Source organism: Herpailurus yagouaroundi, unplaced genomic scaffold (genome assembly GCF_014898765.1).
Source record: "Herpailurus yagouaroundi ecotype Mexico unplaced genomic scaffold, PumYag 67525, whole genome shotgun sequence".
In the NCBI taxonomy this organism is placed as follows: Eukaryota; Metazoa; Chordata; class Mammalia; order Carnivora; family Felidae; genus Herpailurus; species Herpailurus yagouaroundi.
In genome coordinates this window covers 2,900,953-2,914,409 of record NW_024420331.1, presented here as the reverse complement: position 1 = coordinate 2,914,409, position 13,457 = coordinate 2,900,953, and the positions used below count along the sequence as shown (strand labels likewise).

At 44.3% G+C, this 13,457-nt stretch overlaps 1 protein-coding gene across 7 annotated transcripts in view; it reads right to left on the bottom strand.

The window, feature by feature from the left end:
- The window catches only part of MID1 (midline 1), a 590,830-nt gene that overhangs the window by 42,034 nt on the left and 535,339 nt on the right, over positions 1 to 13,457 (bottom strand). For all 7 annotated transcript variants that reach the window (XM_040467620.1, XM_040467625.1, XM_040467627.1 and 4 more), the window contains one exon: positions 5,295 to 5,402. In XM_040467620.1, the coding sequence (XP_040323554.1) occupies positions 5,295 to 5,402 (108 nt within the window). The remainder of the gene's footprint in view (positions 1 to 5,294; positions 5,403 to 13,457) is intronic.

Below are 13,457 nucleotides of genomic sequence, written 5' to 3'. Positions count from 1 at the left end.
TTTTATTTTTATTTTTTTTTCTTGTTTATTTTGAGAGAGACAGAGAGAGTGAGTGGGGGAGGGGCAGAGAGGGAGGGAGAGAGAGAAGCCCAAGCAGGCTCCACGTTGTCAGCGCAGAGCCCAACAAAGGGCTTGAACCCACGAACCGTGAGATCTTGACCTGAGCCCAAACCGAGAGTCAGAGCTTGACCGACTGAGCCACCCAGGTGCCCCCGCTCACCATAATTTATTGAGATTCACCCATGTCGTGGCATGTATCAGTAGCTTGTTCTTTTTTGTTGCTGAATAGTATTTCATTATGGATGCGCCCCAAATTGTTTCTTCATCTGTCGATGGACATTTGGCTCATTTCCAGTTTGGGGCTCTTACCCTTCACACTCACACGAAAATTCATGTACATGTCTTACAGGGACACATGCTTTCATTTCTCTTGGTAAACACCTGGAATGGCTGGATCATATGGTAAGTGTACGTTTAACTACTTAAGAAACTGTCAGTTCAGGACGTGTGGGTGGCTCAGTTGGCTGAGCGTCTGACTCTCGATTCCGGCTCAGGTCACGATCTCACTGTTCATGGGTTCAAGCTCCAAATTGAGCTCTGTGAAGGACAGCTCTCTCCTTCCCTCTCTGCCTCTCCCCTGCTCTCATGCACGCATGCATGCACGCATACATGCACACACACACACGCTCTCTCTCTTCTCTCTTTCAAAAATAAATAAATATTTAAAAAAGAAAAAAAAAAAAACTATCAGGGGTGCCTGGGCAGCTCAGTCAGTTAAGCGTCCGACTTCAGCTCAGGTCATGATCTCACGGTTCGGGAGTTCCAGCTCCACATCGGGCTCTGTGCTGACAGCTCAGAGCCTGGAACCTGCTTCGGATTCTGTGCCTCCCTCTGCCTCTGCCCCGCCCCCACTTGCACTCTGTCTCTCTCTCAAAAATAAATAAATATAAAAAAAATTTAAAAAACCTGTCAGTTCTCCCAAATGCACTGTTTCATTCCTACAAATAGCATGCGAGAGTTCCAGTTCCTCCACATTCTCAACAATACTTGCTATGGTCCAGCTTTTTAATTTTAACCATTCTACTAGGTAAGAAGGGTATCACACCGAGGTTCTAATTTGCCCCGATGACTTTTCTTGACGACTTCCTTAATGACTAATGATTTTGAACATCTCCTCATGTTTTTATGTGCCACCCACACATCTCCCTCGGTAGAGTACCTATTCAAATCTTTCATCCGCTTTGGCAAAGGTATTGTTTATTTCCTCACTAACGAGGTTTTAGAAGTTGTTATATATCTGCGTACAAATACTTTTTGATTTAGATAAAAATTTGTCCCCAATCTGTGGCTTGTCTTTACATTCTTTTGACAGCGCTTTATAAAGAGTTTTTACTTTTGATGAAATACAATTTAGAATGATCTGTTTAATTTGTAAAGATTTCTTTGATGTTTTTTTCTCATTCTGTATAAACCAATCTTTGCCCAACTCAAGGTTCACCAGGATTTCCTCCCATGCTTTCTTCTAGAAGTTCTTTTTTTTTTGAAGATTTTTTTTTTGTTGTCAAGTAATCTCTCCACCCAACGTGAGTCTTGAACTCACAACCCCGAGATCAAGAGTCACATCTGCCTCTCCGACTGAGGCAGCCAGGCACCTCCAAGTTCTGTCCCGTTGTCTTTCATATTACGTATATGATCCATTCAGATTTAATTTTGGGGGTCGCCTGGGTGACTCAGTCGGTTAAGCGTCCGACTTCGGCTCAGGTCACGATCTCACGGTTCGTGAGTTCGAGCCCCACGGCGGGCTCTGGGCTGACCGCTTGGAGCCTGGAGCGTGCTTCGGATTCTATGTCTCCCCCTCTCTCTGTGCTTTCCCCACTCACAACTGTCTGTCTCTGTCTCTCAAAAAAGGAATAAATGTTGAAAACAATTAGATTTAATTTTTGTATATGGCATGAAATATGGATCGAATTTCATCTTCTTACATGCGGATATCCCTCCTACGGGGAGGCTAAAACTCAGTTTCCAAATTCCCCTCGTGGCCAAGTTTTCTTTGTAGTTTCAGGGTTCTACATTTTTACCTCCCAAACTGCTAACTTGTTATTTTCCTATTTCTTTCTCTCTTATTTTCTATCCTTTTGTGGTTTCACAAGTTTTTGCTCTTTTAAAATCAAAGTTATGCCCTCATTTATTTCTTTAAACATCTTTTTTAATATTTTCCCATAAAATGAATTTCACCTGGGGTGAGGTAATGTCTTTGCTGAGTTTGTCGGCTGTATTTTTAGAAATGCAAGCTTTCCTTATATGCTCCAGAACTGTGGTTTGAGTTTCAGATTTAAAGGGAAGGAGTTATCCATAATCTTTACTTCCCTCGCCCTCCTTGCTTAGCCCACCCCGCCCAGCGGGTTTACCGTCAGTCGCCCTCACCTCACCCTCGGGGGTCCTCATTCGGGAACCCGGTATTACCTCCGCCTCTCTGAGGCTTCTGTGTGGGTGTCAGAAATAGTGCAGAGCCAGGTGCTAACCTGACAACGGGCTTGTTCCAGACTCCCAGGCCTGAAGTTTGCTAAAAACTCTGACCCTAGGTAGGTAGAGGTTGGCAAGAATCCTTTTCGGTGTCTTTTTTTTTTTTTAATTTTTTTTTTCAACGTTTATTTATTTTTGGGACAGAGAGAGACAGAGCATGAACAGGGGAGGGGCAGAGAGAGAGGGAGACACAGAATCGGAAACAGGCTCCAGGCTCTGAGCCATCGGCCCAGAGCCCGACGCGGGGCTCGAACTCACGGACCGCGAGATCGTGACCTGGCTGAAGTCGGACGCTTAACCGACTGCGCCACCCAGGCGCCCCGCTTTTTGGTGTCTTTTAAGGAAGCGAGAAGCCTCATACAGCCCGTGGCATGAACCAATGAGCCTGATTTCAGTCCCCCATACCATCCGGAGCACTTGTACCCTTCAGCCCAAGGCATCAAGAACTATTGACCCATTGGACTTGAAGGCGGAGCTGCTTCGGTCTCTTCCAGACCAAGTCTCCACTAGCCTGTGTTTTAGCCACAGCCGCGGCTTTGCAGGTTCGTCCCATTTCTGGCCCGTGGAGATCTTTCCCTTGTTTTGGGTCCAGCTATGTCTCTTTGCTTCCCTACTTTGCTATGTGCTCTTGTCACTGCACGTGCACCCCTTCACTATCTTGATCCGGCTCATGAGAGAGGTCGTCATGCTGGGAAGTTAAGCAAGGGAAAGGCATGCTGGCCGGGCTGAATTAAGGGCCCCCAAAGATGCTCTTATCCTAATCCCAGAAGTTTTTGAACTATGGCACCTTACATGACACAGGGACATTGCGCATGTGATTAAGGCAGGGACCTTTGAGAGAGGGTGTATTATCCTGGATGTTCTGAGTGATCCCAATGTAATTAGAAAGGTCCTTAGGGGCGCCTGGGTGGCACAGTCGGTTAAGCGTCCGACTTCAGCCAGGTCACGATCTCGCGGTCCGTGAGTTCGAGCCCCGCGTCAGGCTCTGGGCTGATGGCTCAGAGCCTGGAGCCTATTTCCGATTCTGTGTCTCCCTCTCTCTCTGCCCCTCCCCCGTTTGTGCTCTGTCTCTCTCTGTCCCAAAAATAAATAAACGTTGAAAAAAAAAATTAAAAAAAAAGAAAGGTCCTTAGAAGAGAGAACCAGGAGAGGCTGAAAGAAACTTGAGGAGGGAAGCAAAGGGCACAGAGTGATGTGATAAGGAAACCAGGAGCCGAGAAATGGCAATGAATGGATTCTGCCCTAGAGCCTCCAGAAGGAAAGAGCACAGCCAAAACCTTGGCTTTAAGGCCAGTGACACTGATTTTGGACTCCTGACCTCCAGAAGGTCAGATACCAAATCCGGGTGTTTTAAGCCACCCAGTCTGCAGTAATTTGTTACAGCAGCAATAAGAAACTACTACGAGCCTTCAGAGGTGGTGCACGATAATGGAAGGGGAAATACATCCCGCGAGGATTCCAGGCGGATGCTAAGTTGTACAATGTGTATGTGGGGAAAAGTCGCTTCTCAACACAGCTGAGTCAGTTCTTGGCCAGGGACTGGTTTCACATTAATTTGTTAATTCACTGTAAACAGCTTCAAGAACTATTTGATTTGATTTCACTTTGACGTCTCTGATCGCCGTCACAATTTACCTGTAATAAATAGCTTTCAACCTATACAAAGTGATCTAAAATATGATACAATACTGAACGTACCTTTGAAATTTTGTAGAGAACAGAGAACACATATATTGGCTATCGTTACCTCTGTGCACCACTTAATAGTTGCTAATTTAATTTAATTATACATGTTTCATGAAAGTATGGTTATGAGCAGTAATAGTTAAATCTTGAATGACTGTTTCCGTTTTTAAAATAGCTACAAAATCACCTTTGGAGGGCGGCAGAGAAATGGGTAAAATAAAATGGATCCTAAGTATTTCAATAAAACCCGTAGGAATTTTAAACATACAAACATTAGAAAAGAATTACTATTCATATATCCACAAAGGGATATATGATACAGTGAAACTACAGGAATTTTGCCACCACAAAATTATACCTGTCTGAATTCGCTCAAAGGCATGGGAAAACACTTCGCCATCTCTATATAAAATCTGAGTCACTGAAACATTTATTTAATACTGTGATAATTGCTAGGATATAGCGATAAATAGGAAATGAACTCTTCCTCTGTGGAACCCACCTTCTCATAGAGAAGAGAGATGAAAACAATGGCTGGGGCGCCTGGGTGGCTCCGTCGGTTGGGCGACCGACTTCGGCTCAGGTCATGATCTCACGGCTCGTGAGTTCGAGCCCCGCGTCGGGCTCTGTGCTGACAGCTCGGAGCCTGAAGCCTGCTTCGGATTCTGTGTCTCCCTCTCTCTCTCCCCCTCCCCTGCTCACATCCTGTGTCTGTCTCTCAATAATGAATAAACGTTAAAAAAAAATTTTTTTTTAATAAAAAAAAAAAAAAAGAAAAGAAAAAAAGAATAATGGTTTTAACACACAGGAGCCCACTACCGCCCGGTGTTCTGTAATGGAGTAGAGGTAATGCAATGCAATCCTTGTATTACAGATGTGCACAGGAGACCATGATAATACAAAGAAAGGGGTAGAGAAAAAAAAGGTCAACCAAGGGACTTTGAGTTACGTCTTAAAGACGTAAGAGGGGGTTATAGAAAATATAGAAAAAGGGGGTATTCAATATTTCCTAAGCTATTGAAATGCATGGGAGTATGACATCCTCTCCAGGAGAATATGGTTATCTTCTGCCCTAGAAATCATACCTTCCCTTCTTTGATCTTGGTTCCAATAATTTGCCGTCTTTGTTGAATGATCTCAATGAGAAGATCACACTCCTCCATCAATTTGGCTTCTTGACGTGACGCGTTGACCTACAGGACAGAGGGAATGGTGAGCATTTAATTTGGCCTTTGTTTTCTGTTAAATGCTCTTTAACGTAGACTACTACGTTTCTGGTAATCACTAAAAAGATACTTTAAATGTTAACTCTTTTTCCAATTATACAAAGATGGAAAATATAGGACTTACATGTCTACTCCCTTCCTTACAGTCTTGGAAAACACTATTATCCAATGATAGCAGTCTTCTCTGCTAAGCCATACTCAGCCACAGAATCTTTCTTAACACAACATATACACAGCTATTACCAATTAGCTGGAAATTGACACTTGAGATATATTTGCAATTCCTTCTTCTATATCTTGAAAGAGAGTGGAATTTTGGCCTATTAGACACATAAAGTAAGTTTAAAAAGAAAGAATATTATTCCTTTATGGAGGACAGACTACTATTAACGTCCATTGGACACATTTTCCAAATGCAACGTAGCAAGACTATATCATATTTACTTAACTCTTCTTTAAAAAAATTTTTTTTTCAACGTTTATTTATTTTTGGGACAGAGAGAGACAGAGCATGAACGGGGGAGGGGCAGAGAGAGAGGGAGACACAGAATCGGAAACAGGCTCCAGGCTCTGAGCCATCAGCCCAGAGCCCGACGCGGGGCTCGAACTCACGCGAGATCACGGGAGATCACGCGAGATCGTGACCTGGCTGAAGTCGGACGCTTAACCGACTGCGCCACCCAGGCGCCCCTTAACTCTTCTTTTAAATACAGACATCAACTTTGCATTTAGTCACTATGAAAACACCAAAAAAGAAAAAGGATGGTTGGATATTTTATTCGCCTTATGACATAATTTAAAATTTTACTTCTGGTATACGTCCGAAAGACCAAGATTCTACAATGAACATAAGCCATTCTCCAGGAAAGGTGGATCATTATAGAATGGCCCTTATTTGAAGTTTTTAAGACTCATTATATGCAAGGCAGGGTGACAATTAGCTCATTCTTGGCAACTGGGCTTGGGAAATACTCTGCACACGCTATTTCCTCCACCTCTTGACAATTCTGAAATGCTTATTCGCAAACAGAGACCCCAAAACCACAGCTGTGGGAAATGGAGATAGCATGCTTGAGTTTTATGATTTTAACCCAGCACGCAAGTTGCAGTGTTACAGAGAATGACAATGGCATCATTGATTACTCTACCATATCTCAGGGAGGAGCCATGGCCCAGTCATTAAGCCCTTCTGATTTGGGATACTTTATTTAACTGGAGTAATTCCATTCTCTATGAATGAGATAAACTGGAAGTAGGGTCAGAAGTTCAGGATAAATATCCACTGATGGCTGTTCAGAGGAATCACGTCCTGTTTCCAGAGGCCAAGATTCCTTGCGTTTTATTCCTGATTGTTATGAGACGCAGGAGAGAGACTACTCAAGACATCTTCTTATTGAGAAGATAATGGTCACTGGCCATTTGCAGCAAACCCCGAGATCAGGTCCTATGTCAGATTAGCACGCAAACATGCTTGCTGAATGTGATGAACAAAAGAGAAAATTAAAAGACGTTTTGAGGGGCGCCGGGGCGGCTCAGTCGGTTAGGCGTCTGACTTCGGCTCAGGTCACGTTCTCACGGTTTGTGGTTCGAGCCCCGCGTCGGGCTCTGTGCTGACAGCTCGGAGCCCGGAGCCTGCTTCGGATTCTGTGTCTCCCTCTCTCTGGCCCTCCCCGGCTCACGCTCTGTCTCACTCTCTCTCCCAAGAATAAATAGACATTAAGAAAAAAAAAAAAAAAGACGTTTTGATGGGTAAGTACAGAATGTGGAACCCAGGCTAATATTTCAAGGAGGTTCACCACTGGACTCAGTTTCTCTTACCATGACTTTTATGTTGTCATTTCTAATTTCCCTTGAGGATTCCCAAATAAAAACTCAGCTATCCATGGACATATTTACTCAAAATGCCACTACCCTCAAGAAATTTCTTGTCTTGCCTTTTGACCTCTAACTGAATGTAATAACTGGCTACAACTGAACTGTGAAAAGGAAGGAATCATATTGAAACCATGGGCACATTATGATGGAGAGAGTGAAATTTCTGGAAAGTAGCACCTTATACTTGAAAAGTATCTTTGAGAGGAGTGCCTGAGTGGCTCAGTCGGTTAAGCGTCTGACTTCACCTCAGGTCATGATCTCGTGGTTCATGAGTTTGAGCCTGGAGCCTGCTTCGGATTCTGTGTCTCCCTCTCTCTCTGCCCCTCCCCTGCTTGTGCTCTGTCTCGCTCTCTCAAAAATAAACAGTAAAAAAAAAAAACAAAAACCCACAGAAAAGTATCTTCTAGAATGAGCCCCAAGAGTGACAATTTTGATAGAGTCCAATTTACTTATTTATCTATCGTCATCTGTGCTTCTGGTGTCATAGCTAAGCAACCCGATCCAAGGTCATGAAGAGTTAGGACTCTGTTTTCCTCTAGAAGTGTTATCTCTTACATTTAGGTCTATGCACCATTTTGAGTTAGGTTTTGCGTATGCTTCCAAGCAGGGTCCAACTGTGCCTTCTTACTTCTGGATAGCCAGCTGCCTAAGCACCATCTACTGGAGAGACTATTCTTTCCTTCAGTGAAGTGTCTTAGCACTTTTGTCAAAAATCAATTGACCGTATCATGAAGTCCTCAGGTTTTGATGTTGCTAACATATTGTGTGCTTAATGACATTCCGGTTTTGACTGAACTGGATCCAACCTCACTAATAGTTCTAGAGGTAGGTGTCATGAAATGTGGCGTCGAGGACTAGCTCTACTCATAGGTCGATGTTGGAAAAGTCCAGGAAGATAACCATTTCAAAATTCCCTTATTTTGTAAAATGAAGGGAACGGTATCTGCTGTCTCAGCCACGTGGGATTATTGTGGTAAATACATGAACTAATATCTGAGGAAATAGCTAACACTGTGAAGTCACAGACAAATCTCAAGTAGTATCATCTGCATTGAGAAGTAGCTTTGTTAATAGACTATGATTTAGTTTGGGATCCATTTCACTCTCCAGATCATTGGGATTTGGGTTACTCCACGGGAGGAAAAGTGTCCCAGCTGCCATCCTAGCATGGGGTTTGATTTAATCCAAATTCTGACCATTTGATATTTATGATGGATAGATTTGTTTTACAAAAAAAGTAGACTGAAATCTACTTTGTTGAGCCAAATATGTTTTGGGAAAGCTGATACCACAACCACCACTGGCCCAAAATATAATTTCTCAGAAATTTGGAAACATGATCCATTCATTTTAGGCCAAGTATTTTCCTTAGATCTTTCAAAAAACACAGAGTTGACTTTCCTTTGAAACCGGGCAAGTTGAATCTCTTTTGATACTTTGATGAAGCTTCCAAATTTTTGTAACTCTAGCATTCTTCTACTCCAAAAGGTACAATAAAAGAAGTTGAATGCTATCCTGTGTTTCTAAAATTCTCCCACTACAAAGAAGTTTTCCACAGTTTGGCTGTTTTATGTGTCACTTAAAAGAAGTTAATGACTTGATTGGATTTCATTTCTTATATGGGCTATTAACCCAAATATGGGTTTATTGGTCGCTCGCAGCGTGTTCAGGTGTTTCTAGTTCGCAGGTTTGGTTTGGAAGCTGGCAGCTCTTGGTTATGATTTCAACCCTCGATTTCTGATTCACGTCTTGTGATTCAGAATCACGAAGGCTAATACAAGCGCTTTGAGTAGAGCCAACCTAAGGATGCAAGAAACAAGCCTCAAACCTTCTTTCATAGACCTCTATGTCCACCTTCTTGGTCCCTCACCTAAAGACAAGAGTGGGATGAAGATAATTAGGGATGACGAATCATTCCCCCCATCCTTGTCCCTAGTTCTTAGTACTGACTTCATCTCTAACGTAATTCTTCTAAAGTCAGATCCCATCTGCATCCTGGCAGGATTCAACTCTTCTTTCAGGTGTTATTATCCCATTTTTAGGCCCTGACGCCTTATCTGAGGCTGCGAGCGGGACGGCCCATGTTATGCAAGCTCAAGCCTATTCTTATAAAACACTCGCATCCCTCACTTTGAAAGACACGCATACAACTATTCATTCATTCACCTATCTAATCATTTATTCATTCAAATGATAGCAATGGGGTTCTGAGAGTGTATCAGGGCAGCACTCCAGTGCTGGGCACAGACAAAGTCCACACTATCACAGAGTTTACATACAAACATAGGGGAACAGGCTGAACAAGTCAAGAAATAAATAAAACTTTCGGCTCATGACTAGTACATAGAGGAAATTAAAGAGGGTGATGTGATTGCCCGTGCCTGAGAGTAGGGCCCGTTTTATTGAAGGTCAGTCAAGAATTCTCTGAGAAGTCTTCGAAGGGGTGCAAAGGAACCAGCCATAAAATATGGACAAGGTGTTTGCAGGCACTCCCAACTCTGCTTTTAACAGGGACCTCCTCACAAACTCCACAGCGCACCTTCAGTGGTCACAGCTTCCGTATTTGCGATGTGTACGCTCGCTAAAATTAACAACTCCACTTGTAACCCGAAATCAATACTTGTGGCCTTTTCACACGCACGTCGGGCACGCTCAGAGCCCGAAAAAAAATGTAAGTCACCCTGCCAGCACCCAGCTGAGGTTGAACAAGGACACTCTCAGTCTTCTTGTTTTAGCTCTTCCATAGTCCGACAATAAGTGGAGACAGTAAGGGTAGGGCAGTGTGGTGTAAGAAGGTCTGGCTCTGGGGCCAGATGGATGGGCTTGGAGTCCCAATTCTGGTGCCCGTCCGTTGTCCAGCCTCAGGCAAGTCAGTTAACACTTTGGAAGCTCTTTTTCTCTTTCATAAAATAAAGACAATAGAATCTACCAGGAGACTTGCTTTCAGGATTTAAGATCATATCATCTATGCGAGGGGTTAGTGTGTGTGTGTGTGTGTGTGTGTGTGTGTGTGTGTGTTCGTTCTCCCCTAAGAGCGATGGTTCAGTATTGGCCAATTCAGTGTTCCTGGCGACTTTATAGAACATAACTACCACAATTAATGAGAATCAATTGTATTTCCCTACTACCGAGTGTGTCCATAATCGTCCATATTCCTCCTAAGAGCAGGGAGGGTAGAGTGAGAGGGGAGATTATAGAAGACACAAAAGAACAGTCTGGCTTGTAGAGCTGGCACCCCACTCTCTCTTATTCCTAGGGCACCTCTGCTTCTTCTCTTCGACCAACTACGACTATCTCACCCTCGACAGCCTAGTGAAGGAGAGACTGGAAAGTCAAACAATGAATTGAGCACAGAAGGCCACCACTCCTGTCTTGGCCTCCTAGCCCTGAGATCGAATTCAGCTGGGGGCCATTCGGCTGCAGTAACGCTCCTGTCAGATACCAGCAGTCAGTTGTAGTCCCGTGGAAGTTGCCACCGGGTGCCAAGCTTATCTGCCTTTGCTGGATGTGCAGGTACACGTACTCATTCCCCAGCTTGGTTAATGATAACATAAATGTTGGCTATTTTCTCCCGAGCACGTGGTTAGCAATGGCCAGCAAAAAGTCCCCCCCCCCCCGCCCTGTTAAGTTTTATTAGATTGCAGACACATGTGGCCTTAACATCTTTAGAAATATTTTATGGCGCTCTTAGAAGACAACATCGATGGGGAAAAGTATCTAGCCACTTCTCACGGGTAAAACTGGACTAATATGTATTTTAGAAATCCTCATTTTCTGGGGCACCTGGGTGGCTCAGTCGGTTAAGCGTCCGGCTTTGGCTCAGGTCATGATCTCATAGTCCGTGAGTTCGAGCCCCGCGTCGGGCTCTGCGCGGACAGCTCGGAGCCTGGAGCCTGCTTCGGATTCTCGGTCTCCCGTGCCCTCTGCCCCTCCCCTGCCCGTGCTCTGTCTCTCTCGCTCTCAAAAACAAAGAAACATTCCAAAATAAAAGAAATCCTCATTTTCTCATCTTAAACGCTTTGTTGAAATGAGTTAGCCATCTCTAGATTTTGAGAAAAGACCCTTTGCGTCCTCTCGTGAGGAGGATGTGCTGCCTTGATAGGTCACTTTCTATTCGTACACAGATGCACGCAGTGGAGGAAGTTTTGGAGAGGATGAGGTTTATGTGGTGGAAAAAGGGCATTTTATTTCAGGGCGTTGAGGAAGGAGGGGTGCCTAGAATTGGTCCTCATGGCAAAAGCAAAGCTGTACCACGATTCAAATGAAGGTGACCTGGAGAAAGATTAAAACCCTATTTTATTTTATGCTACGTTGCTTTTCTCTCTTACTAAGAATATGTGATTTTGAGGGGCACGTGGGTGGCTCAGTCGGTAAGCGGCCAACTTCGGCTCAGGTCATGATCTCACGGTCCGTGAGTTTGAACCCCGCGTCGGGCTCTGTGCTGACAGCTCGGAGCCTGGAGCCGGCTTCCGATTCTGGGTCTCCCTCTCTCTGCCCCTCCCACGCTCACACTCTGTCTCTCTCTCCCAAACATAAACAAACATTAAAAAATTAAAAAAAAAAAAAAAGAATATGTAATTTTGAGTCCGCACCCAAATTTAAAGGGGTCGGTGTTAAGATTATGTCTTACTAACACTATTATTTCATACTGTTCTACGCTACAACAGCTATAACAATCCCACAGGTGCAAAGGGAAATACGGGGATCTGAGGGTGCTTCGGGTTTTATTGCCAAAGGCAGCTGTGATGAACATTCCAGGCCCTGGGGCAGAAGTTAGACGGAGCTGCCAGAAAGAACAATGAAAGCGACTCTAACCCTTGAGTTTGTATATAAAACTGAGCCAAGGAGAATTGAGTAAGAGCAGACCGTATTACTGTAATTCATCTAATATGTTTATATGTAATCTTCACCCTGAAACTCTCTCACACCGAAGTCAAATATTTGTGGACGTAGCTCAAGTAAATGAGAGGGGGGAAGAGTGGCCAAGTTCCCAGGGTCCCTGTCTTTGGGGCAGAAACCGGAGTACAGGAGAATATTCTGTACTATTTAATCTATTCATCTGACTAAAACTTCCGAAAGCCCAAGAAACGCTTTTCAGAAAAATATAAAGATGGAATCCCTTCATACGGTGCTAACCATAGTCCGGCCTTTACCTTGGAGTGATGTGCGGGGAAATGCTTGGGCCCAGAGGAGACCAATTCTGCATATTGACGGACTATCCACATGGGATCTTGCTACGTTTTTGCTATGGGATCAAAAAACAGCTCCCAGGAACCTCACGATAAAATCCTCCCTTCCGGAGGTTTCTAAGATAATGGAGCTCGAATGTTGGATAAGGAAGTGAGATGCTATTAAAAGTGGCAACACACTGTGGTGAGCTGGGCAATAAAAGGCTTCTTATAAATGAAACACAACTGTAACAATACAATAAAACTGCCCGGCAAGAACACCACTCCTAATACCTAAAACCTTGAAGCTTCACACAAAGGGATTGCCGCCCCCCACCCCGCCAAGAGGAGCACACACAACGCGCCCATCCGAAACGTTGTTCGTTTTTCAGTAAAGCGAAATCGTCAGACAAGGTGAGAAGATTTAGAGTGAACAGGGCTAAGGGAGGCAGTAGTTCAGAACTCAGGGTCCCTAGAAAGTCTTCCTGGGGTGGAATGCCAGGCCTTCCTTACTTCCTAATTGTATGCTCTCAGGCATTTGCTTAAACTCTCCATTTCTCAAGTCCCCCAATATCGACTCTTACGGGGTAGACCGGGTGTTCCTGGGGGACCGCTGGCAATGTCTGGAGACACTGTTGGTCGTCACGAGGGGCCTGGGGGCCACGTCTCATATCTAGTGGGTGGAGGCCAGAGATGCTACCCAGCAAACATCCAACAATGCTTGGAAGAGCCCCCACCACAGCAGAGAATTGTCCAGCTCCAAAAGTCACCAGTGCCGAGGCAGAGAAACCCTAGGGGCGCTTGTGGTTCAGAGCTAAACGCACTAGCACGTGAAACGCCGCTGAAAAATGTTTCACACGTAGCAATTACTCAATAAATGTTAACTACCCCCATTGTTAAGAGATTCTGTTTATCTGGAATGTCCACACAGGAGCAATAGTACGAGTTCCAGGACCGGTCAGCCTGTGCTGATTACCTG